The sequence below is a fragment of the Artibeus jamaicensis genome, unplaced genomic scaffold (genome assembly GCF_021234435.1).
Source record: "Artibeus jamaicensis isolate MK-2021 breed Jamaican fruit bat unplaced genomic scaffold, CSHL_Jam_final scaffold_3307, whole genome shotgun sequence".
NCBI classification, from domain to species: domain Eukaryota; kingdom Metazoa; phylum Chordata; class Mammalia; order Chiroptera; family Phyllostomidae; genus Artibeus; species Artibeus jamaicensis.
Genome location: NW_026522040.1, coordinates 7210235 through 7236588, shown reverse-complemented (window position 1 = coordinate 7236588; position 26354 = coordinate 7210235). Strand labels below are relative to the sequence as shown.

Sequence of the window (26354 nt, the reverse complement as noted above, 5' to 3'; positions counted from 1 at the left end):
GGAAACATGATGGTGGTCAGAAAGCAAGGTATGTGAGAGGGAGTGGTGGGAAATGAAGTGAAAAGATACTCTGGATACTCTTTACTCTGAAGCCAGAGTAAAGAGCCTACTACCCCATCAGAGAGGTAATGCTAAAGGAAAAGAAGTTGGGGTTGTTCAATACAGTTAGCAATTGATACTGTTGATGTAAGAAATGTTCAACCTGTGGAGAATTTTTATCAGTGTATTGTATTGAGCCAATCTGATGACAATTACTGGGAAGCAAAATATAAATGGATTGAGAAAATACCTTGGAGAATCGCAGTTTTGCAGCTTATTTTATACAATAGAATCAAAGGCGGTGTTAGGAGGGTTCAATGAAATCCCTTGGTGGTTTAGGGAGATGGGAGAAAGCAAAGCTGGGAAACCTCTGGGATTGGATAAACGGCAAGATGGAGAAATCCATACTTCTTTTGCACTGGTGGGTACAGGAGTACTGGTGGGTATCGGTTTATTAACTGATAGTTGATAAACATTTACAACACATAGTGATGGTAATGAGAGGAACAAGATAACAATGCGGGGCTCCTCTGGTCTCCTGGTGTCCACAGTTGCACATTGATGGGGTCAGGAAGATTATTCTGACATTTCAACGGTATGTCATCTTAGATGCACATAAACACTGACCTTTGTCAAGGAAGTTACCGGCCTAGGACATGACCAACCCCCATGACCAGCTATCAGGAATTTTTAAGTTCAGATTATCCTATGAGGTTACTTTCGGGCTCTGAAATTCTAAGGCCTGTCATTGCAGGCCTCCCCTGAGCTTCTCGGGTTTAGTATACGCCCCTTTTTCATTTTCATACAGTAGAATTAATTCAGCACTAGGCGCTCCCGGGTACGAAGTTAACTTGCAGGGTAATCCAAGAAGCCCTGCGGAGACGTAGTCACGCCCTGTGAACCAGGACGTGGCAGCCAGGCGGCCCCGCCCACCAGCTGCCCAGTGTGTGAGGCTGGGGCTGGGGCTGGGGCTGGGGCTGGGACTGGGGCTGGGACTGGCCATCCCGCAGAACCCAGGACCAGCTGGGCTGGAATTCGGTCCACGCAACTAGGCGCGCTGGCGGGGACGTGGCGATTTCCAGCCAATCCCGGCTACGCGATTGTGGGACCAATAGCTACCCAGGGAAGATCTACGTCATATGCGGGTTTGCTGTTGATTGGTCAAACTGCCGCTGGGGAGGCGGGCAAGGGCGGGGCGAACAGCCACTTCCGGTTAGGTGGTCCTAGCGCGCGTGAGCTGAGCCGGTGGGTGAACTGAGCCGGTGGGTGAGCTGCGGCTGCGGCGAGTTGGGCTGTAGGTGCTACCGGGGAAGGTAGGTACAGCGGAGCTCAACCCTTTCTCCGCAGACTCGTCCTTTTTCGCTTTCTTTTTCACCTCGCCCCTGGTGCGGCAGCGGTCTCCCTTGTTCGTGGCCTGTGTTTCTGCTATTTCGGGGACGTGGGGCCTGATCCGGCTCGCGACCCTGTGGCCTTCGGGGGGGGGGGGGCACCCTAGGTTGGAGGCCGCCGCTTGCTTTCTGGCGCGCTTTGGGAAGGGGCCTCGATCCTGCTAACTCAGGCTCCCGGCTTTACGTTCCCTGGGGTACTGTTTCGTGTCTGGCTTGCCACGTCCTCTGTTCCTAGGCCCAGCCACACACCGAGCCCGCGAACTAGGGAGTCACTCTAGTTTACCTCCTGCGGGTCAGAGGGCAGTCAGGTAGTGTCATTGGAACAGCTCCCTGCCACCTTCCTCGTGTCTGCCAACCCCGCCCCAAGGCCACATCCCCAGAGTGCTGTGCCTCTGCCAGGAAAGTCGTGTTCGCTGGCTCTGAGGGTGTAGAAGCAAGGGGGAGGAAAGCATGAAAATACTTTGATTTTAAGAAAAACTTTGTATAATATTAAAGAAAAGGCGAATGTTTCGGGTTTCCATGCTTAGCTGCATACTTCAGTCCGCGATAGAAAAAAGTTCTAAAAGCTTTATTAGGGAATTGTATTTTTGCCTTGTCTTGTTGCTTCTGCTGGAGCGTCTAATTATGATTTTTAGCATTCCCCAAGTAAAAACTTAATTTCCTACAGCTGCCCCAATTAAGAGACTAGTAATGTGGTGCAGTTTCAAGAGCTGCTTTTGCCTCAAGGCAAAAGTCCCTTGGATCTCTGGATAAAACTTGAAGGTCTTCGATCTCAATTTCTAAGTGTATAAACTCAAGAGTAGTGTCTTTGAGAACTGAGTTTCATTTACTTCCTGGGATGGACCATAAAGTCAATATTAATGAATCATAAATAAAGTTGCTGGGAGGTAGAAGTAGAAAACTGTCGTCTCTGATAAATTAATCTTTGTCATAGAATGGAACTTAACATAAGACAAATAAATGCATCCTTGACCTTATCCAGTAAATTTAGTTAACCAAATACCAAACAGTGGCCATAACTGTAGAATTTACTGTGTAGCGTGCAAATAAAGGGTCCAGATAGATGGTCTGTAAATTGTATGATAGGTAACCTATAAATCCCCCCAATGGAATTTACTTATAAAAAATTGTGTGTTTATTCTTATGTGTTTAAACTTCGGTCACTTTCAAAGTATTCTCCATTTGATGCAATATACCCATCGAATATTTTCCACTGCCCAAAACAGTTTTGGAACTGGACAATTTTGATGCCTTTTAGTGCTTCCGCAGTTATTTTGTTTCTCCTCGTCCACATCAGCAAAATGTTTATCTTTGAGGACATTTTTCATTGGGGAAACAAAAAAGAGTTGCTCAAGGCAAGATGGGTGTATAGGGAGGGTGGGGCAAGGAAGGTCATGCTGGTTTTGGTCAAAAACTGCTGGTTCGGGTGTGGACCAGAAATCACCCATTCTTTAGGTGGAGTGGGAGAGTCTTCCCATTCCTTTGGGAAGGTGGCATTGGAAGAGTCTCCTCCCCCAAAAAATTAACTGAAGCCGAATGCAGCCTCTCACAACAATACCAGTTGGTACACTGAAACAGATGGGCTCCTATTGTAAAAAAGTCACCTATCAGAGGAAGCCTGTACTATAAGGGGCCACCCTCCAGAAGATAATTCCTGTTGTTTGGGGGTCCCCCCTCATTTGTGTGTCAAGAGGATGAGTTTGCTTGGGCATAATCTGGGTTTTACAGTCATTCAGGGGTCTTCAGTAGGATCCTTTTAAGAATCACAGCTAGGGGAACTGTGAGTTGACAAAGATGGACTGAGTATGTCTGAGTGGATGGTACTCAGATACACTTTGAAATCAACTCATCATCACTTTCAATATGATCATTTTGCTTCCATTCATCCAGTGATGTGTCTAAAGATACTTATTGATGGTATTTTATATACATTGCACTAGTATAGATTATTAATATATTGATATTAACAGATTTTTCCGTATCAGGGGCAGTGGAAGGACAGAGATGTAGCCCTGGGATTGGTCTTTGGAGATGCTTGCTAGGCCATAACATCCTAGATCCTCTGTGAACTCTTAAATAAGCATTTTGTTGATGTTGTAATTTATGTATTAGAGTTAAGACTGCTGAAATAACACTTTTCCTGTTGCTGGCTGATCACCACATCCGGTGAGGAGAAGAGGGGGTTGGGAAGCATCGACAGGCAGGAACTACATTGCTGCCAAGTACTGTCCAACTAATCCAGTAAAATGTATTGGTATATAAAAATGCAGACACTGTATTAGAGACTGTATAGGGTATAAATTTATATTAGCTGAGATCCCTGCCTTCCCCAAAGGTGGCATCTATAAGGGAGTTAAAGAGACTATTTAGCCTCTGGTCATTATTGTGGAGTGGTACAAGCAAGTTTTATAGAAGTTTAGAGCAGCGATTTTCCACCAGTGTGCTGCAAAAGGCATATCGATGTGCCGCGAGAATTTTTAAAACATGGTATCTGAGTATTTAATCAGGGACATTGACCTTTTTCCCCTTAGATTGTCAACTAAGAAAAGATAATAGCCAACACAACAATAGCCATCTGGTTTGAATCTGAATTATACCTATTTTTGTCAGATCAACAAAAAAAGTATTTTTTGGTGCCACAGAATTTTAGTAATTAGTTTGTGTGTCATGAAATGAAAAAGGTTGAAAATTGCTGGATTAGAGGAATGGTTACAGATTACTTCCAGCTGGAGTGATAATATGAGAGGTCTTTTCATCTATGATAAAAATTGTTTATAGACATTTGGCACTGAAGGGAGGTTGAGCTAAAAATAACTACTAAATTTTCAAGGACTTTATGCATGTTATACATGCACAGCAGAATTACAACTAGAAACCAAGACTCTTGTTCCTACATTTATAGCATTCCTATGACAAATAATTATGTACTGAAGTTTTAAAGAAAACTTTTCATTCTGTAGCCAGAAAAGTTTAAAGTTAGTACTGGTTTGCTTTAGTTATAGAACCAGTGAAGCCTGAGTAATAATAGTTTGTCATTCTTAGAGCTTTTCTTTACAACCAATTTTTGTACTTTTATGCACTCAATTGTCTTATAAATGTATGCCCTCACACAAATAATTGATTAGACTGTATTAGTGAACTAATGTAAATTTGCTTTATCAGGAGAGAAGCATTGAATAAATAGTTTATCGTTATCATAAAACTTTTTTTTTCCACGTGCCCTGAATGGGAATCAAACCCACGACCTTTCGATCTATGGGACAGTGCTCCAACCAAGTGAGCCACACCGGTCAGGGCTCATACAACTCTTATCAAATCATGAAGGGTGACATTATTACTTTATTTATTTTTTAAAATTTATTTATCTTTAAAGGGGAAGGGAAGGAGAGAGGGAGAGAAATATCAATGTATGGTTGCCTCTCAGGCATCATTATTTTTCCCTAAAAAATTTGGGCAGGAAATGCACATTATTCATGGCAAAAATGTGGGTAAATTGCCATTAAGCTGACCCGTCCCCCCTCCCACTCCCCCATTCAAGTGGAAGTAGACACTTAAGCAGTGAGATCCTGCTTTTGCTGCATTATAGCGGAAAGCCTTTTTTTCCTGGTTACCCAGCTCAGAGAACTGGAATTTATCACCACACCCATCTCTCCCACATTGAGCAATGAGTCTTTGGTCAACCAGAATAACTGTGGGATCACTCAGTGCTAATATTCTTGAGAAGTTTAATTTAATCCAGGCATCTAAATTTCCCTGAAACAATTTAAGTGTTCTGTGCCCAACAGATTTTTACAAAAAAATGACTTGAAGGAAGAGGAAGAAGTGGCAAGAATTTAGAGCTTTCAAGGAAATTTTTGAATGGATAAAATAAACTGATTCTTAAGTCTCATTACTGAAAGAAATTCAAGCTCATGCCATTAGTATTTTCTTACAAGCTTACTGGAACAATTCACAGAAATAACTTTCAGAAGAAAACTATTGGTGACATTCTACAAGAGGACGACATCTTTTCTAGTCCTTTCATTTGTGTCTCTAATGAGTCACTATCCAATAGAAATACGAGTACAATACAATCCCCACGTGTAACATTTAAGTTTTCACTTAAAATTTTTAAACAGGTGAAATTATTTTTAATTTAATATGTTCAGAATACCATTCGTTCTATAAAAAAATATAACATTAATACCGCATCTTAATTCACACTAAACATTTTAAATGCTTAGTAGCCACATGTGACTAGTAGCTACTGCCCTGGGCAGTGCAAGTCTAGACCCCCCCCACCTCCCCCTGAGAATGTTACCAGACTGTCACCATATTAGATGTTACCAGCCCTGCCCCGTATGGCGTATGGCTCGGTTGGGTGGAGAGTCATCCTGTAGCTGAAAGATTACAGGTTCAGTTCCTGGTCAGGGCACGTGTCTAGATTGTCTGTTCGATCCCCAGTCTGGGCGCGGGTGCGTGAGACCCCTGGATGGGTTGCATACGATTCCCTGGTCTGGTCTCTGGTCCTGGGTCCAGGCTCCCATCCTGGCACATTCAGGAGGCAACAATGGGATGCTTCTCTGATCAATATTTCTCTCCCTTCCTCTCTCTCTCTCTCTCTCTCTCTAAAAGCAGTGAAAAAGATGACCTCAGGTAAGGATTTAAAAAAAAAGATTTCCCTTGGGAGGGTGGAACAGAATTTTAGAGAGAGCAATTTATAGGTCACTTGAGAAATGGGAGATTGGAAAATGGATTTTTCACAACCATTGATTTACCTAGTAGATCATGTGGTAAAAGCTTATACAATTATTGTATATTTTCCTAATATCCTGTTATTCACTGATGTGTAGCCATGATGATGGGAGAAGGAGAAAGAAGGGTCAGTTAGCTTTCTCTAGCTTGGGTTCAGTTTGGTTGTAAAGAGAAAGATGCTTCAGAAGTAACGGCACTACAGCAGTTCTTTAAACGCCTTGGTGAAGAGCAGGTTTGCACCCGTCTCACGTCTTCCCGCATAAAATGTCCTGTCATGGGAGGTAGCTTTTGTTTCCACTGGAACATTATTATGTGTGTGGATTTAGATAAATCTACCACAGTTTTTTTTTTTTTTTAAGGATTTTATTTACTTTATTTTTTAGAGAGAGAGGAAGGGAGGGAGAAAGGGAGAGAAATATCAATGTGTGGTTGGTTGCCTCTTTTTTGGTCCCCACTGGGGCACCAGGCCTACAACCCAGGCATATGCCCTGAGTGGGAATTGAACCAGCAACCCTTTGGTTCACAGCCTGCCTTCAATCCACTGAGCTACACGGGCCAGGGCTCGTACAGTTTTTTTTTTTTTGTAGTGTGTACAAACATAAAACAAGGGGCCTTTTGCGCTAGGAGTTGGCATATTTTGAAGGTATATGTGTGCACAAAGAGTGATTATGTGTATATGTATATAAATTACACATAATTATGTGTTATATGTAAAATATATGTCAAATTAAGGTTTTCATTGCTGCAAAGATAAAAGTGGGATCATTTGTTCTGTCAGTCAGTGGGTCCTTGATGACCGTTGTAGGCAGTTTTATCAGTGGTAGATGGCAGTTCAGGGTGACCGTAGGGGGTGAGGAAGCAGAGACGGCGACCCAGACAACTCCTAGAGAGTGTGGTTAAGGGGAAAGAGCAAGGGGGTCTGGGAAGGAATGATTCTGGATTGCGGAGACCTGAGAAGTATTGATTGATGGAATGGAGGAGCCTTTAGAAAGGTGGGACTGGAAGTTTAACTGAGAGCCCTGACCCCTGTGGCTCAGCTGGTTGGGCATCGTTCTGCAGGGCAAAGGGCGGAGGCACGTGCCTGGATTGGGGGCTCCTTCCCAGGTCCAGGCGAGGCTGGGTCGGGAGGCGGCCCATCGATGTTTCTCAGGGCACCGGTTTCCCCTCCCGTCCTCCCTCCCTTCCCCCTCTCTAAAAATAAATAATATCTTAGCGTATGTATAATTTACTTGTCTCTAAAGAGTTTTATCTAAAAAATTCTTAGTCGTTTGAGGTAGAAGTTTCATTTTGCCCTAAAGAAAAGGCATATTCACTCTGGTGTTTAAGAGAGCCACTAACTCTCTAATTTTCCCCGTTCCACTGATTTGATTGACTAGTTAAATTATTGAATGTAGGCTGGAGTGTTATTCTCGAAGAATATATTTTACTTCACAAATACGGTTTCTGCCCTGGCTGGTGTGGCTCGGTTGGTTGGGCTTCGTCTTGCAAACCAAAAGGTGTCAGGATTCCCAGTGAGTGCACATGCCTGGGTTACCAGTTCGGTCCCCAGTCAGGGTGCGTGCAAGAGGCAGGCAGGCAGTGTCTCCCTCTCTGTCTCCCTCCTTTCCCCTCTCTCTAGAATCAAGAAAAGGAAAAAAAACTTAATAGGGGTTTTATCCTAACAATAGATATGTTTTGCCTTTAGTCTGCTTTTTCAGTCTGGAAAAATAGCTTGAAAATGTTTGCTTTGTTACCTAATACTGAAAAGAGTTTTTATAATAGTGTTTAAAATGTAATAGACATGAAAAGGTAGCATACACGAGTGTGTGCTTATTTACAAAAAACAAACGACACAACAGAGGACAGTATTGAATAAAGTTCACGTCACACCAGCCTCCAGTGTAGTGGTCGCCACCGTTCACTGGCAGAGGTTTACCCCCCACACACACCATTTTTGTGTATATATGCTATACTCATGTTTTATACAGATATAAACAACCCAATGAGGTGGTTTGGTTTTGCTTTTCACATGAATGGGATCTTATGTTTTGCAACTTGATTTTTGTTTGTGTGGTCGGTGGGTTTTTTTTTCATTTGACAGATCTTGGTGAGTCCTCAGATTCAGTGCATACAGGTCCACCTCATTCTTCTTAACCACTGGTTCTCTGGGTCAGATACAGTCGGCATTCGATGGTACGTTAGTTTCAGGCGTACATACAGCATAGTTGTTAGACATTTATGTAACTTACAAAGGAACCTCCCCGAGTAAGTCTAGTACTCACCTGACACCGTACATAGTGTTTACAGTATTATTTACTATATTCCCTATGCCGTACTTTATATCCCGTGACTATTTTGTAACTGCCAGTTTGTACTTTTAATCACTTGCTTTCCTTTTTATCTTTATAAACTATCATTGAACACCTGTGTACAAATATCTTCATATACAAGTTTGGGTGTTTTGATCAGATAGCATGAAACAGAACGTTGATAAATTTTAGAAGCTTAGCTGAATTCTGACATTGGTAGGAACCGCTCAGGAAAAGTACCACATTCTTCCCCTCTCTCAGGGGTCTCCAGGTCTTGCTTTCACACTGCTTTCTTTCATGGGTTCCATCAGCCTTAACCATCCAGCAGCCTTTCATTTTGAGAATGGGCACTTGGGAAGTGACTGCTTCCCATTATCCCCTTCGCTACAGTTCTGTCTGTCTTTTTGGCACTGTCTCGTTTGCTTTCTTTTTACTGTTAAGGAGTCTGTGTATAACATACTTATCATTAACTGCTCTTAGCATTATTGAATCCAAAAGACTATAAATCCAGGGTAATACAGTATAACTTCTATTAGCTACCATTTGGGGTTGTGAGAAAAATGGATGCATCAAAATATGTTTGACCTGTTGGCATATTTAATTTCTTATCCCCTGGCACAACTCACGCTTCATTCTGGTTCCCAAACTTGGAGGCAGGATCAGACACATGTATGTAGTTCCTTCATATTAAGTACACTTTCAGGTTACATTTCTTAAGATACTACTATTATGGCTGTTTGTGAATTTGGTTAGAATAGTGGTTCTTAATCTGACTTGTCTTTTAAAAATATTAATAGAACCCTGGCTGCTGTGGCTCAGTGGATTGAGCGCTGGCTTGTGAACCTAAAAATTGCCGGTTCCATTCCCAGTCCGGACACATGCCTGGGTTGCGGGCTGGGTCTCCAGTTGGGCATATGACAGGCAACCAATTAATGTATCTCTTGCACATCAGTGTTTCTCTCCCTCTTTCTCCCACCCATCCCCTCTCTCTAAGAATAAGTAAAATATTTTAAAAATATATTAATAGAGGTGAATGTAATGGTTGTATGTTCTGAAAACTCTCCAGTTGATTCAAGGGTACCATCTACATTAAGAAGCACTGGATTGAGAGGCTATGCTAAAAGAATTTTCATATTTAAAAAAATATTTATATATAACATTCGATCCCTTAGACTAGATTGTTTCACTAGTGATACCTTGGGGGTGGTGAAGTCTGGCTGGTTTAATCTACGGATTTTAGGACAAGGTCCTAAAATTAACTACATACAATGCAGTGTTCCCTTGTCCTCTAACATCGAATAGTTTCCTAGAGCTGCTGTAACAAGCTGCCAGGACTGAGTGGCTTAAAAGGACAGGGATTTATTCTCTCCTAGTTCTGGAGGCTAGAAGTTAGAGATCCGTGTGTCGGTAGGGTTCTCTGGAGGCTCTTGGGGAGGACCCTCCCTTTCCTCTGTCTAGCTTCTGGTTTCTTGACTTGTAGACTTGTCACTCCGATCTGTGCCTCTTTTCTTTCGGAAGGGCATTCTCTTTGTATCTTTGTTCAAATCAGTCATTGGATTAGAGCCCACTCTAATCCAGTAGGACCTCATTTTATCTTGATTACATCTGCAAAGATCCTGTTTCCAAATAAGGTCACATTCACAGGTACCAGGGGATTATAGGACTTCAATTTATTTTGGGGAATGCAATTCATCCACGACAAGCCTCTTGCCTAATTACCTGTCGTCTAGCAAAGGAGCCATGGGTCATAAAGGGAAATGAGTAAGAGGTAATGTGAAATTGCAGAATCTCAGTCTCACGGGGCGGGGGGGGGGGGTCTCTCAGAGTAGTTAAAATATGAACGCCTGGGAAGATCTTTCCACTCGATTTTTAATTTTATAGTTTTCTCTGTAAGACCTTAACTTCTCGGGAAAGTACTGTGGTGTGTCTGTAGAGCATTACAAACAGTTGCTCCTGAAGTTTCTCAGTAACTTTTTGGTCACGTTTTTCTTTTCCTTATGGATTTAATTTATTCATTTTGGGGGGGAGGAAGAGAGGGAGAGAAACATTGATACATTGATCGGTTGCCTGTCACGCCCCCACCCAGGCACGTGCCCTGTTGGGAATCACCCTGGCAACCTTTCAGTTCACAGGCACTGGATTGAGTGCCTGTGAACTGAACCACTGAGCCACACCACTGAGCCACACCAGCCCAGGCTGGCCACTGTTTTGTTTTGTTTTGTTTTTTTCCTTTCAATAAAATGTTCCAGCCTTAGGCTTGTTCACAGAATCACCTGTGACAGCAGAGCTTCTGAAGGTACAGAGTAGGGCCTCCGAATCTGTACTTGGAACAGTTACCCCAGGTGGTCCCTACACCTGGGAAAGATTGGGAAAGCCAGTGTATGGAGTGATAAAGCAGTTATTCATCACCATACTATCTGAATGGTTTGCTCTTTGAAGGGGATTTGACATTGAGCCTGGACATGGGAGGTGGCTTGGTGCTGTAAGCCAAGGATGCTGCTCAAATATTTCATTGGCTTCTAATCTGATGGTGATCAGAATCATCTGAGAAGCATTTAAAACTACAAATGCCTGGATTTAACTTCAGCAATTCTAATACAATAGGAAAAACCTTTTCAAAGTGTCCTAGGTGATTCTAATAATCTACCAGACAGGTAGGTTTGAAGACCAGATCACTTATGTAGTACAATATAAAAGGTAAAGTATTGGAGTCAGTAAGTCTGGATTTAAATCTTGTTTCTTTTATTTTTAAGACTTATGAACTTGGGCGAAAGGATTAAAGTTCTCCTTTGGTGTTTTTTAAAAAGGGAGCCTACTTATAGGGGGAAGTTTTAACTAGAATTCCTTGTCAGTCTACAATCAGATGAAGGCATTGGTGAAAATTTCTCACCATAAAGTGAGAAAGTCTGATATTCTACCATAGTTATTTTATGGCTGAGTAATATTTGGGATAATAGCAAATCAGTAATTGAACTGGGTATGAGCTTTTAAAATCACTAAGCATACTGTCTCTTGAATTAACCACCTTTCTTTTTCTTGAAGATCTGATTGTCATGGACCTGCGGCAGTTTCTCATGTGCCTGTCCCTGTGCACAGCCTTTGCCCTGAGCAAGCCCACGGAAAAGAAGGACCGCGTGCACCATGAGCCTCAGCTTAGCGACAAGGTCCACAATGATGCTCAGAGCTTTGACTATGACCATGATGCCTTCTTGGGTGCTGAAGAAGCAAAGACCTTTGATCAGCTGACCCCAGAAGAGAGCAAGGAAAGACTTGGGTAAGGTGTCAGCTCTCGGGGCTGGTTCCGATAAAGACGTTTCTTTACAGATCAGCTCATTCTCTTTTTCCCTCTGGCTCAGTCACCCAGTACAGCTTTGCTGAACTACCTTTTTTGAAAACTAATCACAGAGCTGCTGATTAACACTTGCTTTCATACATTTCTCCATTGAGTAAGTTTTTACCTCATTCTACGAAGCAGTCATTTTTGCATAAACGTGACAAATATTGAAGGACCCAGCTTGATCCCAAAGGGACATTATATGGTAGGGGAAAGGAGAGCTTCTCATCCCTGCCCCTTTTAATTTTTAAGAACCATTCCTGACCTAGTCACTGTTCCCCAACCCAAATCTTTGAGTGGATCATAAACTACAAATTGAACCTTTGAATAATTTCTGTAAAGCTTATGATTTCCAAGAATGTTCCTCACCCTCTTTGTTTTCATTCTCAGATATTTGCTTAATTAAAAAGAAAAACCAAAACAAACAAACCCTGCCCTTTAGAAGACTTTGGAGGTAAAATACTTAATGTCACAGTATGAATTGCTGTGTTGGTAACAGCTGGGCCATAGTCAGGTTCCATGACTCGCTCAGTGAGTGTCCTCTTACCTGAAACATTGATTTGGTAGAGTTCCAGTTGATTTCTTTTTTTTTAGAGAGAGAAACATCAATTTGTTCCATTTGTTTATACATTCATTGGTTGGTTCTTGTATGTGCCCTGACCAGGTATCGAACCCACAACCTTGGTGTATTGGGCCAATACTCTAACCAGCTGAGCTGCTTGACCAGGGCTTGAGGATCTGAGAATGTCTTTTGGCTCTTCCAAAGCCTTGTCTTTTGTCCCTAAAAATGTCCCTAGAAATAACATAAGGTCTACTAAGTGTATTTTGTCTGCCCTGGAATAAATGCTTATTTAGTGGTGTCATTAAACCTGTCATGCAGGTTAATTTAAAGAATATCTTTTCCTCGGTGATCACAGTTGGTATGACTTTCTGAACTGTGAGCAGGGGCTCTGTTGGAAAGTCGTACTAGGAACATCCAAAAATAGTTTGCTCTCACGGTAGTGCTGTGATTAGGAGACGTTATAGGGTTTGCTTTCAGTGATACTTAGGGATAAATTTATTTTATTTTTTCTACAATATTTTATTCTTAAACACTAACAGAAATAATCAAAAGATTTTGCTATGTAGAATGAGACACTATCCTAAAATATTTGAAAGTAGAGAAAACACGCATATTAAAGAGTCAGCCTTCTATTAAGTTGCTTTTCTAAATTTCCGGAGAACACGCTCACTTTCATTTTAATCTTATAAACATACTAACGGTCCTGGCTGGAAATTGAGCTTCATGAGGGTGTTCTCAGTCTTCACGTCTTGCCTGTTAATAACATGCATGTCCAGCCCACAGCTTGTCTGCACATAGCTCTTCGCAGAGTTACTCTGACATAATGAAGCGCCCTTACGCTAGGTGTCACCCGGAAGGTTCTGGCCCTGTGCAGGCAGTGGGGCGGCTCTGCTAGGAGTTGTCAGTGGAGGGAGAACATTTTTCTTTGTCACTAGTAACTATCAAAAGGTCAGCACTTGAGCAAGTTCCACAATTGATTAGAAAGATCATATTTTTCATAGAATGTGTGAATGAACCAACTACTCTTTGCTTTTCCCAAATTTTGGAGATAATGACAAAAAGGTGACATACTGTTGGAAGGAAACAACAGATTCCCCCTCTTTTTCATCTAATTATAGGCAAGTAATTATTTGGAGACAAAATCATTTTTCATACCTGTATTGTAAAAATTTACTACTACTTTTAAATCTTAGTAATAACTAAAAGACTACAGAAAGCATTTTAAAACAATCTTAATACCGAGTTTTAAGTTCATTTTTTTGTTAAGAATGTTGACACATCGAACATTTTTTTTTTTTTTCTTTTTCTTTTTTTTTTTTTTTTAAAGATGTTATTTCTTTTTACAGAGGGGGAGGGAGTGAGGAACATCATTGCGTGGTTGCCTCATGTGCGCCCCCTACTGGGCACCTGACTAGCAGCCCAGGCATGTGCCCTGACTGAGAATCAAATCATCAACCCTTTGGTCCCCAGGCCAGCTCTCAATTCACTGAGCCACGCCAGCCAAGGCAGAACATTTTTTCTTATGTGTTTATTCTCAGCTTCCCCACCTGTCTCGCTGTCCCCCACCCAAGAAGTTTAAGTATCCTTAATTTTCATATATATATCCTTCAAATGAGGATTTGTTTTGAGATGGTGGTCCTTATTGTAAAAAAAAGTTCCCACCCTTGATATATTTGCTATAGAAGTTAACTAGAGCAGTTCACCATCCTTTCTGGGGGGTCACAGACCCAGGCCCTTCAGGAGTCTAATGAAAGCTCAAGACTTCCTCAGAAAAGTGCCCACGTGAATACACATAGTTTAAAAAAAATTTTTTATTTACTGACTTAAAGAGAGGGAAGGGAAAGGAAAGGCAGAAAAATCAATTTTTGTTCCGCTTTCTTAATGCATCATTCATTGGTTGGTTCTTATATGTGCTGTGACTGGGATTGAACCCACAACCTTGTTATATCAAATGACACTCTAACCAACTGATCTACCTGGCCAGGCTAGATAAAAGTTTGCATGCTGAAAATTTCAGATAAATACAATAAACCCTACTGGAGCACACTTATTGACCAAGGTTCTTAAAAAAAAAAAAAAGCAAAGGTTCTTTTTTTGTTTTTTGTGTTTTTTTATGCCTTTTGAAATGTAGAGGCATGTGTTACCTCTTAGGACAACTAACATAAGGTCTACTAAGTGTATTTTGTCTGCCCTGGAAGAAATGCTTATTTAGTGGTGTCATAATTATACCTGTGGTGTTTTCCAGCGCCATAGGAATACAACACCAGTAGCTTCGTAAATTTACTCAGGAGTTTACAGATTAGACTTCAGAGCTTCCCGTCTAAAGTAGAACACTCCCACTTTCATTGTACTTTTACAACTGCCTGCGGGCTGGAAGGCCAGCAAGATAAAAATGGCTTTATATATATATATTCCCCCCCACCCTGCTTTTCTTGCTTTATTTTTTATACTTCCACGGCCTTTTGGTAAAGTAGGCTGAGGCCAATAAAATTAGCTGGACTGGATATGCAGAGGTTAGAGGCTGGGGAAGCCTGGCTTTTATATTTTTAAATGGTTGTGTAAAAAAGCAAAAAGTAATTGCTTCTTGTCCTTTTGGCTAAGATCAGGTTTAGTATCTGTTCTTACCAGTTTAATAAAAAGCACAAAGATACTCAGCAAACCATATGTGGCCATGAAAGTCAAAAATACAGGATGGGGCAAACCTACAGGGTAGGTTTGCAGTTGTTTGCATGGAAAAATAATGCAATGATTAATAAATACAACACAAGAATAAACTGTGTTTCATGTACTCACAACTGTACACCTGCTGTTGCCCCACCCAGTAATTACTGTCTGTCCCTTTTCAGTAAAATGTTCCCAACCTCTGGATTAAACCACTGTTTGGGATATTTCTATTGAAATAAGTAGAATGGCATGTAGCCAACTTCATCAAAAAAAGGCCATCTTAAACAGTCACTTTTTTAAAGAAAAATCTGAGTGATCCTTCTTTTTGGGCTGTTTGTAATGGTTAAGATTTTTCTTTGGGAACAGGAGGGGTCCTGGTACCTCGCCCCTTTTTTACTGAGTGGTACAGTAGCACTGTTGGTAGCCAGTGCCATTTGTATTGTTAAAACTCCACAGGGTTAAAGTTGCAAATAATTTTTTTGTCCTATGTCCATGTAGATAGAGGAGGGTATTTAAGAGATGGCTTCTTATTGCTTTACCTTTTAATGTTTTAGATCCAGAGCTATAAATTATACCTTCTCTGAAGGAAAAATACTTAATTATAGGATTAAGTTCTGCCTAACACCACATCAGTATCAAGATGAATCTCTTCTCATAGTGTCACTTACACTCTGATCCAATCGCTTTCCAATGAGTTGTGGAAACGAGTGCTGGGAACAGACGTTACTTGCTACCAGGTGACTGTCTTTTTCAATCCTGCATGTAATAGAGCATAGGGCGCCACAATCTCAGTTCTGTTAGGAGTTTTGATTTCAGGTTCCTATTCCAAACTCAGCCCCGTTGTTATGTGGCTTTACATAGGCTGTCTTGGCCTCTGTGAGCAGGTGATTGCATTTTTGAACAGGAGTTTTCATATCATGCACATGTTTTGAAATCCTTACATTCAGATTACAGACCTGGAAGAAGGAAGCTCATACAGGGCGGAGTGTAGTGACTCTTAAGCTCTGCCGTTCTGCTCCATCATCTGTACCCTAACCCTCTCTGCTTACTAACCTTCTCATTCAGAGGTACGCATTCTTCCCACATTATTTCCTTGGAGTTCTCTGTTTTTGTGGATATTTGTAGAAACCTAATTCAACATAGTGTATAATAAGCTACTGGCCATTTATTAGAATAACCTTGCTGCCTCTGTATTTTTGTGTACCTGTCTTGTTTTTTAAATAATCTTCATTTGAGAGATACGTGATCCCAGAACTTTTTTTGATATCTTTATATTTGGAACCAAAAAAAAGTGTTATCTTTTTAAAAGAGGAACTGAATGTTATAAAGTCTGGTTTAAATTTTTATTTTTAGAAAACCATGCCAATGGTTGTGACTGTTGACCAAGAAATGTAAAGATGTGCACATTTCTGATACCAGGCGCAGAGGAGATTGCCTCCTGGACCCTGACCACCGACTGAAACCCGCCTCCAGTGGGATGGGGCGGGGCGATTTTGGATCCATGTGAACCTGCCATGGCCTGTGCTTGCCTTATCCAGATGGCTCATCACAGACCAGTAACAGGGCACTTAAGAAAAAAAGTTTCAGTTGCCTATTTGGCAGTTTCGTTGGGGGATAATTTTTATTTCCATGCTTTAACTTGGGCAACACTTGTGGTCACAGCACACACCTGGCTGAATAAATCCAGAGCTTTGTGTCCTTTTAACCTCTTGCTGGATTTCTCTGCATTTTCTACAGAAAGATTGTAAGTAAAATAGATGGCGACAAGGACGGGTTTGTCACTGTGGATGAGCTCAAAGACTGGATTAAATTTGCACAAAAGCGCTGGATTTACGAGGATGTAGAGCGACAGTGGAAGGGGCATGACCTCAATGAGGACGGCCTCGTTTCCTGGGAGGAGTATAAAAATGCCACCTACGGCTACGTTTTAGGTAGGTCCCTCCTATCTAGGGGAAAAAGCCTGTGGAGCTGACACCTTGAAACGTAACTGTTTTGTCTTGTAGAATGATTGTAGATAAAATAGACGCGGATAAAGATGGGTTTGTGACGGAGGGGGAGCTGAAATCCTGGATTAAGCACGCCCAGAAGAAATACATATATGACAATGTTGAAAACCAATGGCAGGAGTTTGATATGAATCAAGACGGCTTAATCTCCTGGGATGAGTACAGGAACGTGACTTATGGCACTTACCTGGGTAAGGGGCAAGACGTCGGCCCGGCAGAGGCCATGGTCTTGAGTCAAAGAAACAAATGGGTCACACAGTGAAGGGAAGGAAGGAACGGCTTACCTTAGTTCATTGCTGAGCTGATTTCCCTTTGTTCTGTTCATTTTAAATTCACGTTGTACACTTTTTAAATTCATTTAACTTTCATTTCCAAGGTTCTGGCATCTCCTGCATTTTTAGCATTTTAATAATATTTTACCATTTTTTAATTTCTATCGTCATCAGAGAGATCATTTTAGAGTAGATCTTGTTTAAAAGGCTGCGTTGTTCCCACAATGCAAAGCAAGCGGCTTTGAGATTTCTGTCGACATTAAGGTGTTGGACCTGAAACTCAAGCCAAATTAGGTTCCTGTATAACTTGTGGGACTAGGAGGAAAATGTCTTTCCTAAGTAAAATACAGATTCAAGATAGGTTTCCTTAATAAAATGTATTCCAGTATGTCTGAAGTTTAGAAATGAAAATTCCCATTTGTTTTCTCTGGCACATGAGTTTATCAGACTGCTTTGCACATGCTTCAGGGCAAATGAACGCGACCTTTTTATTGCTTTCTGTTGATTTGATAGCTTCTGCACTTGGGCCACCGGTTAGCAATTTTTTTTCCTTCCTCCTCTTGCCTGCCGGGAAATGCTAGATAGCGATCTAACTGAGTTGGTGATGATTTGGTGTTTCTATTAGTAAGATTCCTCTATTGTACATGCTTACAATTTGGGATAACAGTGTATAAATGTTTCCGCTTGCGCTTTTATTACAGAAATTGGGCAAATTCCTGGGTTAAAGCAGGTGTCTTCCACCCCTAATAGGTAGTGAGTCTCTTTTCCCCCACTGGATAGCCAGCTGTCCATGTTGATTACAGGACCACGTGCATTTCTAGTGGAGAGGCTTTTATTCGTGTCCACCTGCTCTCATTCCTAAGACTTAAGTGGCAACCTGTCTCCAAGCTTGACACTTAGCCAGGAATCCAACATAGACTTCACCCAATTAAGAGCACGTGTATTAAAAAATCAGGGCAGGTAGAAGTATTTGTGCTTCTTGCTCTCTGGCTGGGACCCCTTGATTTATCTGCAATTAATTATAAATACAAAACAAAGGGTAGGTTGTTGGTGGTCTAAATAGAATGGTATGCTAATAAATCCGAGCACTCAGACCTAGGCACTCAGTAGCTGCCCAGAAAAAGTCTTACGCTGTTTGTATGATTATGTGCATAAAAATCTGTTGAGAGCTCTGTTAGTTCACTGGGTAAATGATTCAATGTCATGGGAATTTCTGCTGACAGCCTTTGCATAAGCTGAAGCACTGGCTGGAGAACCAATGTCTTTATAAGGCGTCTTTTACCGAAGGCGTGTGGGTGGACGGTACCCGTGGGGTAATGAGTTGTCTCACAGAAGGGCTGAGAGTGTTTCGTGTGTTCTTGATCCAATTTAGTTTGGGTGTAAATCACCTTAGCTTTTAATTCAGATCTTTCATAATGAATCTGCTTTTCACAAAAGGGCCAGTAGCACTGCCTCTGCCACAAGTAAAATATAAAAAACAAAGATCCAGGGTGCCTATACCAAAACCATATCAACAGCCCACCCACAGCTGCGTGCAGGCTGGTGGTTAAGACAGATAAAGCACTCTGAGCCGTGATGATAGGCACACAAGTTGAGTCATTGAAAATAAAGCTTGTTTTCCTTTTCCATCCTTCCGTGTGTGTGCGCGCGCACGCATGTGTGTGTGTGTGTGTGTGTGCGCGCGCGTGTGCGTATGTGCTCCTTGAGTCCAGTCACCGTATTTTACTCTAAGGAGAAGATAAGAGCTCTCAACTAAGAATCTAGTCTTGATGTACAAGTTGTCTTCTGTTATCTTTTTTATGTGGTTGGTGCTAAAACATTATTTGTTTAGAAGAGATAACTTAGTATCTGAGAAGTGATTTTTTTCCCTTAAATTCTCCATCTGCAGCATATTATGGCTTTAAATACACACAGAGAGAGTCAACCCCCAGAGCCTCAGGTCTCAGTAAATTGTCTTACTGAACTTGACATTCAACAAAGAATGAAGCTTCAAGCTGCTCACCTCTCAAAACAGAGCAACAGTTTTTTGTTTGTTTTTTAATTGTGCTTAAAGTGTGGAAAGATTGAACTACAGTGTCAAAAGTTAGCAGTGTGATGTTATTGTGAAAGCGGCCCTGTGTGTCTTTTTGCAAAACTAGTACCATATCTTTTTTTATTTGATCAGTATGTTGCAGGAACAATCATTCCTTACCCTAAATGCGACTGGCGTCTTACTTTCAAAGTGGTGTTCTATCGCTTGAATTCAAGTTGCCTAGAATGGCATAGAAGGTTTTTGATATCTAGCTTCTTAATGGGAGCCTAATGTTTAATAAAAATAGCAATAGCTAACATTCATTGAAAGCCAAATATATGCCAGGCACTGTTCTAAGTACTTAACTTACATTTATTTGTTCCTTTTAAACTTCATGACAGCCCTTTGGGTTAGGAACCGTTATCTCCATTTTACAGCTGAGTGAGCTGAAGCACAGTTAGGTTCCTTGCCCAAAGTCACGCAGCTAGAAAGTGGTAGAGTCCGAATTTAAACCCAGACTCTGTGACTTGAGAACCACCACTACCCCTCATGACTAGGAAACTCAAGCCCTCAATCAGTCTCAACACCCAATAACTGGGTGAAGAATTACAAAAAGGCACACAGTCCAAGAGCCCGGGCTCCATATTGAAGGACAGGCATTTCCGTTCAGTTTTGGCCTCACTTTGAGGCCTTTGATTGCCAGACACTCTGAAAGTCGACGCCACTGCAGTTGTGCTTGTAATCCAGAGCCACTTTTTCATTGCTTGATTTATCTTTCCTGGAAATCGATTCCCCAGTTCATACGTTTTTATGTTTTCTGGAAGTCTTTTAAGATTTAACCTAAAGGTCTGTTTTCTAGATGACCCAGACCCTGACGATGGATTTAACTATAAGCAGATGATGGTTAGAGATGAGCGGAGGTTTAAAATGGCGGACAAGGATGGAGACCTCATTGCCACAAAGGAGGAGTTCACAGCTTTCCTGCACCCGGAGGAGTATGACTACATGAAAGACATAGTAGTGCAGGTGGGCAAGAGCGGGGCTCGCAGCAGGAACGGGCGTTCTCTCGTTGTTGTGCACACCCTTTCCCTGTCGCCGTTCCTCTGTATTCAGGAGAACGACTTGCTCTGTGAGGGCTGGCCAGGACGAGTCCAGGCTCTGTCGCTGTGTTTCTCTGTGATCAAGTCATTTATCTTAGGTGCTGAGGACTCTGTTTAGTATGACAGTGCTTACCGTCAGATCATGTGTTTCACTATTTCTTGCTGGCTTCATATTGTAAGCATGAGAGAACATCCAGTAATCAGGTACTGCGTAATAACGGTGATACTGCCTAATTCTCGCAGAAGGCAGTTACCAGTAAAATGTAGACTGTACACGCACCTGTCACTTCTCGTGTTAGTGTGACTTGAGCATGATTGTGACTATAGCTGACCTGGGGCTCGTGGGTAGTTTGTTGTTGAGCAGTGCCAGTGTTCCTTCAGAAAGACTCATAGTCATTTTAGGTTAAAGCATAAAACACTGATAATTTATCATTTTCAGCTAGAAAAACAGGAGTTTCCTATGGTTTAACCATACCCCCACATGTCTACATGTAAACGTATACATGTATATGTGTGTGCATTTTAGTGAATGATAAGTAATTGCTGAAACTAATTTATGCAGGTACTAACTTTAGTCTCTTACTCTCTTCCGTCTAGGAGACGATGGAGGATATAGATAAGAATGCGGATGGTTTCATTGATCTAGAAGAGTATATTGGTAAGTTTGTTTCTAGAGTTTCTCTTATGAGAGGCTGAGAAGCTTTGGAAGATACGTTCACCAGTAGTGACAGTTTACCCCACCGGTCAGCTCTCAACACATTACTAAGCCAGGCCAGTGTGAGGAATAGGCGGTGTGGTCAAGCATCCGTAACAGCACTGTCCAATCAAAATGTAAATGTGAGCACGTGTTAATTGTAACTTTTTAAGGCCACATCAAAAAAGTAAAATACAAAGAAACAGATGAAATTAATTTCAGTAATATTTTATGTAGCCAAATACTCTGTGCAATACTGTAATTTCCACATTATCATAAATAATTGAGGGCTTTTGTTTTTTATACTAAGTCTTTAAGAGTGTCTTTTACACTTACGGCACATCTCAGTTAGGACCAGCCACCCGTCAGGTCCTTGAGAGCTACGTGTGGCCAGTGGCTGCGGTGCAGGCCAGCACTGCTGCAGCACCGCCCTGGCGCCCTGTGCAGCTGGCAGTGAAGAGCTACAGGGGGCCTCGTCCGGCACTGGGAAGCCCAGGAGAAGCCAGGGAATAGAACGAAGGAGACCAGTGGGTGGAGAAGGGGTCAGGATCGCCGATTCCTCTTAGAGCCTTTCGTTTTCACTGCATTCTATTTGTGTTTTCCATTTAGGGTCTTGTTCGTTTTATTTGGTTTTTAAAGATTTATTTATTTTTAGAGAGGGGAAGGGAGGGAGAGAAACATCAATGTGTGGTTGCCTCTTACAGGCCCCTGACTGGGGATTGAACCAGCGACCCTTTGATTCACGGTCTGGCACTCAATACACTGAGCCACACCAGCCAGCACAGTACCTTAACTCTTGACTAAATCTTGTAATATTTAAATACTGTAACAACTTCTTACCATTATCATTTATATAAATAATTTAAATAACCCAACTTTTTAAAAAGATTTTATTTTTTTTTAGAGAGAGAAGAAGGAGGGGAGAGAAACATCGAATGGTTGCCTCTCCCCCACACCCTATCCCAGTCCCGCAACTGGGGACCTGGCCTGCAATCCAGACATATTCTAAAATATACTTAGTGATTGGTTGGTAGACACTTTTGGCTTGTAACATACACTTCTCAGGTTTTCTTGAGAATTTAAAATAGCCCCTTTAAAAATCAATGGTTGGGTTTAATTAGCTACCTTTAAGTAAAATAGAATGTAGGAAACAACTGTCTTGTAAAAGTCCGTCTTTTTCTTTCTTGATGCTGTCATCTCCCTTTATTTCTGCACTTTCTCTAGAGGTAAGGACTCTCTTTACTCTCGTATTGCTCCAAATCAACAGCTGGAAGTATTCTTTTTTCAAGATTGATTAAGTTTCAGGGACATACTTTGTTTTCTAAGTTCCCTCTGGCCTAAAATACCCTTGTAACCGCTACAGGTTCCAAACAGTTGGATAAGAAAGGAGGGTTAGGTCAGATTAGCACGGAGCAGTCTTTGGAAAGAGCAGACCCACCTTCTCTCCGTGTTATTTCTGTGCACACAGGCGACATGTACAGCCATGATGGGAATGCCGATGAACCAGAATGGGTAAAGACGGAGAGAGAACAGTTTGTTGAGTTTCGAGATAAGAACCGTGACGGGAAGATGGACAAGGAAGAGACCAAAGATTGGATCCTCCCCTCAGACTATGACCATGCAGAGGCGGAAGCCAGGCACCTGGTCTACGAGTCAGACCAGAACAAGGTGAGCCCGGCCACGCCCAGACAGTCCAGCGGTGCTCCAGGTCTGTTTCCAGGGGTTGCCTGAGAAACTCCTATTAAGATACATACAACATTAACCTAAGCCTGCTACCAAACTCAAGTTGGAAGTTGGAGCTTTACAGGGCAGCACTAGCTGTGCGACCTCGTTTTAGAAGCGCCTCTGCCCTCTGTGCACAGCACAGAGGAGTAGGCTCCGGAAGAGAACCTCTTTGTAGCCCGCGTCCAGCGCACGGCTCCTGTTCTCATCGGGTCCCCAGGAAATTTTCTTTGCCTTTTTTTTTTTTTTTGCTTCATTATTTTCTTTGTTCTTTTACCTATTACAGGTTTGTTTTTGTCTACTCGAAGCTGGTTATTTTCTTCTTAAATCAAAAATGCTTTTTAAAATTAAGTCCTTTGTAGTAGATTATAAATAAGCTCTTTCTGGAGCCTGTTAAAATTGTCCTTGATCAATTGTCTGAGGTGTTTGGTTCATTAAAAGAGTGCTGTTCTCCATCTAAATTTGGAGGTTTCAGTATTCTGCACCTCCTTTTAAGGCTAATCTTCAGTTTCAAAAGCAGTTTCTTATCATCAAGCCTTTTTAAGGCTCAGTCTGTTTTGAGTTCTTGCCCAGTCGCTTCAGTAGCCAGTTGCTGTGTCCTGAGGTCTGTGAGAAGAGGAAGCTCATGTGACCATCCCCAGGGAATCTGGCCCAGACCGTGTCTAGGATGAGGGTCTGAGTCTTCATTTGGGGTTGTGTCCGGAATGTGATTGGCAGCTAGGGAGTGATGGGAGGGAGGACTGTGCTTGCTATTAGCAGACTTTGTTGTTCTGTTAGGTAATGACCTGATTCCCTCTAAAGCATTTTACCCAGTTCTTCCTGACTATCTTCCCTTACGTAGCAGGTGTCCCACAGTTTGCTCAGAAGCAGCTGTTTTCTCCTCAAGAAACAAACCTGTATCTCTGGCTTTGAGTTATTGAGCTATATTATTTCTTTCCTTCCATTTTTAACTTTCTTGATAAGAAAAAGGTACTAATTGTTATTTTCCCTCTCTGTGTGTTCGTATATAGGGGTGAGGGTGGCGAGGGTAGAGTTCATATTTAATTTACTGGGAATTAGAATCTTAAATCTTGTCAAACCTTTACTGATTGTTCGATGGCTGTGTTTCTAAGTTTGGAATGGGAAGTGCATTTGCCTCAATTCTCTCTCCTCTGATTTCAGGATGGCAAGCTCACCAAGGAGGAGATTGTTGACAAGTATGATTTATTTGTGGGCAGCCAGGCCACAGATTTTGGTGAGGCCTTAGTACGGCATGATGAGTTCTGAGCTGCAGACAGAGGAACCCACGTTTCTCCAAAAATAATTTATTTTTACAGCTTCTGGTTTCACGTGAGAGTGTTTGCGCTACTGAGACTGGTATTACAAACTTTGTAAGACGTGAAGAAACAGTGAGAACCATCCGGTCCCCGTCCCTTCTCCTCTGAGGGACTGGAGGGAGACCGTGCGTCTGAGGAACAACTAATTAGTCCACTTGTGTTTGTAGATTTACACTTTGTATTATGCATAACATGGTGTGTTTATTTTTGTATTTGTTCTCTGGTTGGGGGTATGATATGAAGGATCAAGATCCTCAGCTCATACTCGCAGGCAAAAATTAGCCCTTCCCTCTTTCTCAACTCTTACCATGTAATTTTTATAATTCTGACTTAACTCATTTTTTAAGCCTGAGATCAGTAAGAAATGTTTGGAAGAGAAAAAAAAAAGAAAAATGTGTACCCCACAGTTTATATTTAGAGATAATCTTGCCTCTTGAAAAGTATGTTTCATCAGCAGTAGGAGCCATGTATTCTCTCCGCTGCCACAGGTCCAGCCGCTGGTCCCGGCGGTGCGTGGGCAGGGACAGCTCCCTGTGCTGCCGGAACGCTTGGCCCAGCTTGGTTCCATTCACCCTTTTTTTTCTTTCCCCTTCCCTACAGGACTAGCTCTTTGCTAATTTTGTCAAGCACAGCTGTGGTGGGAAGAGTTAGGGCCAGTGTCCTGAAAATCAAGAAGTGAGTGTGATCTTTTTACAGAGCTATACATAGAAACAGCTGGAAAAATGCACGTGTTTTCAGGGCACACACTTCGTTCTGGGGGTGCATCTGTTGAGGTGCTCGAGACTGTCTGGTCTGTTGAATCACTGTAAGCGCCCCCTTTGGTGCCTATCTCCCCAGGTGTTCCAAGTAATAATTTTGCTTCCACTGAGGCTGAAATGTGCCCCTTTCCAATCATGTCATTGAAAGTGCCTTTAACGACAGACATGATCGCCGAATGAGGATTCTCTTAAGAAATTCTAAGTTACAGTAAAGAGACGATTATTTGGACCACCCTGTATGAAAGCTTAGAACCTCCCAATGTAGTGGGGATGGATTTTCTTTCCTTCTCTTTCAGACAGCAGTTAAATAGCAGTATTAGTTAGGAGCTCAGTTGCAGTGTTTTTATGTTGTGGGCTGGTTTCCAAAAACCACATGCTGCTGAATCTCCCAGGGATCCTCGTACCTCAGAACGCTGACCACTTACCGCCAGGCCTGTTCCTGAGCCGGCCGGGGAGCTCGGGCTCTGACCCTCGGGGGAGCGGGCCTGGGAGAGGGCTCTCGGGTGTGAGGACCACCGCTACTTACCCTCCCTGCCCCGGACCTGCCACTCCCAGCCCCCCACCACTCCCTCTCCCCTCTGCCAAAGTAAAAGTTTATCTTGGGTCAACAGATTGCCAGTCCCTATCGAAGAAAGGGGCATTAAAGAAAGAGCTGACGAAACTGTCCTCTGTTCCCCTCACTTTACCCCCCTGTTTTACATAACACGGGCTCTGTCGTTTTGGTCCCTTCTGACAGATGGACCTCTCTTAAGAGAATTTATTGTATTCCAAGTTTTTAGCCCTCAGGTTACTAAGATAAATATATGTATATCTAACCGTTACTATTTCATATATCTTTCTGGGTAATATTCGGGCGGTGCTGGGCGAGGATTGTAACCAGAATCGAGGTGTGTCCTTTGGTCTTCCGTGAACATGTTGAGGTGGGCTGCTTGACCTGGTGGGAAGCCAGGTGTCATGTAACCGCACCCCAGCCTTTGCATTGAGCTCTTGAGAGTGGATACACTCTTTTAAGTTTAACCCCAGTATAGGGGGGCATGGAAATTCTCTGCCCTCCAGGTCCCCATTTTTATTGTCAAGACCAGAGAGAACTAATAATGCCACCAACCCTGGCTTGGTGAGAGAGAGCCTCACGGCTCACTAGGGGCAGAGAACCTGGGCCTTAGGGTCGAGTCCCACTTAGAAAACGAGCCTTCCTCTGCTGAGACAGCAACTCCCGCTGCTGGGTGCTCAGTAGCCAGCGCTGCACTCTGATCTCTAACCACCCCCCTGGGTCACTGCTACTGTTACTTCGGTTTAGATCAAGCCTGGGGCTGGGGGGCTGGCCACACCCACGCTGTGTGCCCTGTGAACGCTGGCTCTCTTGAGTTTGGATGTTGGTTATTTTTTATAGAGTGTAAACCAAGTTTTATATTCTATAATGCAAACAGGTACCCATCTGTTTCTAAATAAAACTGTTTACATTCGTT

At 42.3% G+C, this 26354-nt stretch overlaps 1 protein-coding gene and 1 non-coding gene across 3 annotated transcripts; both read left to right on the top strand.

Annotated features, from left to right (window-relative positions):
- The first annotated feature begins 1229 nt into the window (after positions 1-1229).
- Positions 1230-26354, top strand: CALU (calumenin). 2 transcript variants are annotated; one of them, XM_037167724.2, is made up of 7 exons: positions 1230-1352; positions 11492-11723; positions 17013-17206; positions 20158-20324; positions 20996-21056; positions 22561-22760; positions 23976-26354. In XM_037167724.2, exons 2-7 carry the CDS (start codon positions 11503-11505, stop codon positions 24078-24080), a joined length of 948 nt encoding a protein of 315 aa, XP_037023619.1. In that variant the 5' UTR covers positions 1230-1352; positions 11492-11502; the 3' UTR covers positions 24081-26354. The 2 variants fall into 2 exon arrangements, with proteins under 2 accessions (XP_037023619.1, XP_037023618.1); XM_037167723.2 differs by lacking the exon at positions 17013-17206 and adding an exon at positions 16747-16940.
- Positions 14922-15108, top strand: LOC119065655 (U2 spliceosomal RNA). The gene has a single exon (XR_005085632.2). It is a non-coding gene; the product is annotated as a U2 spliceosomal RNA (small nuclear RNA).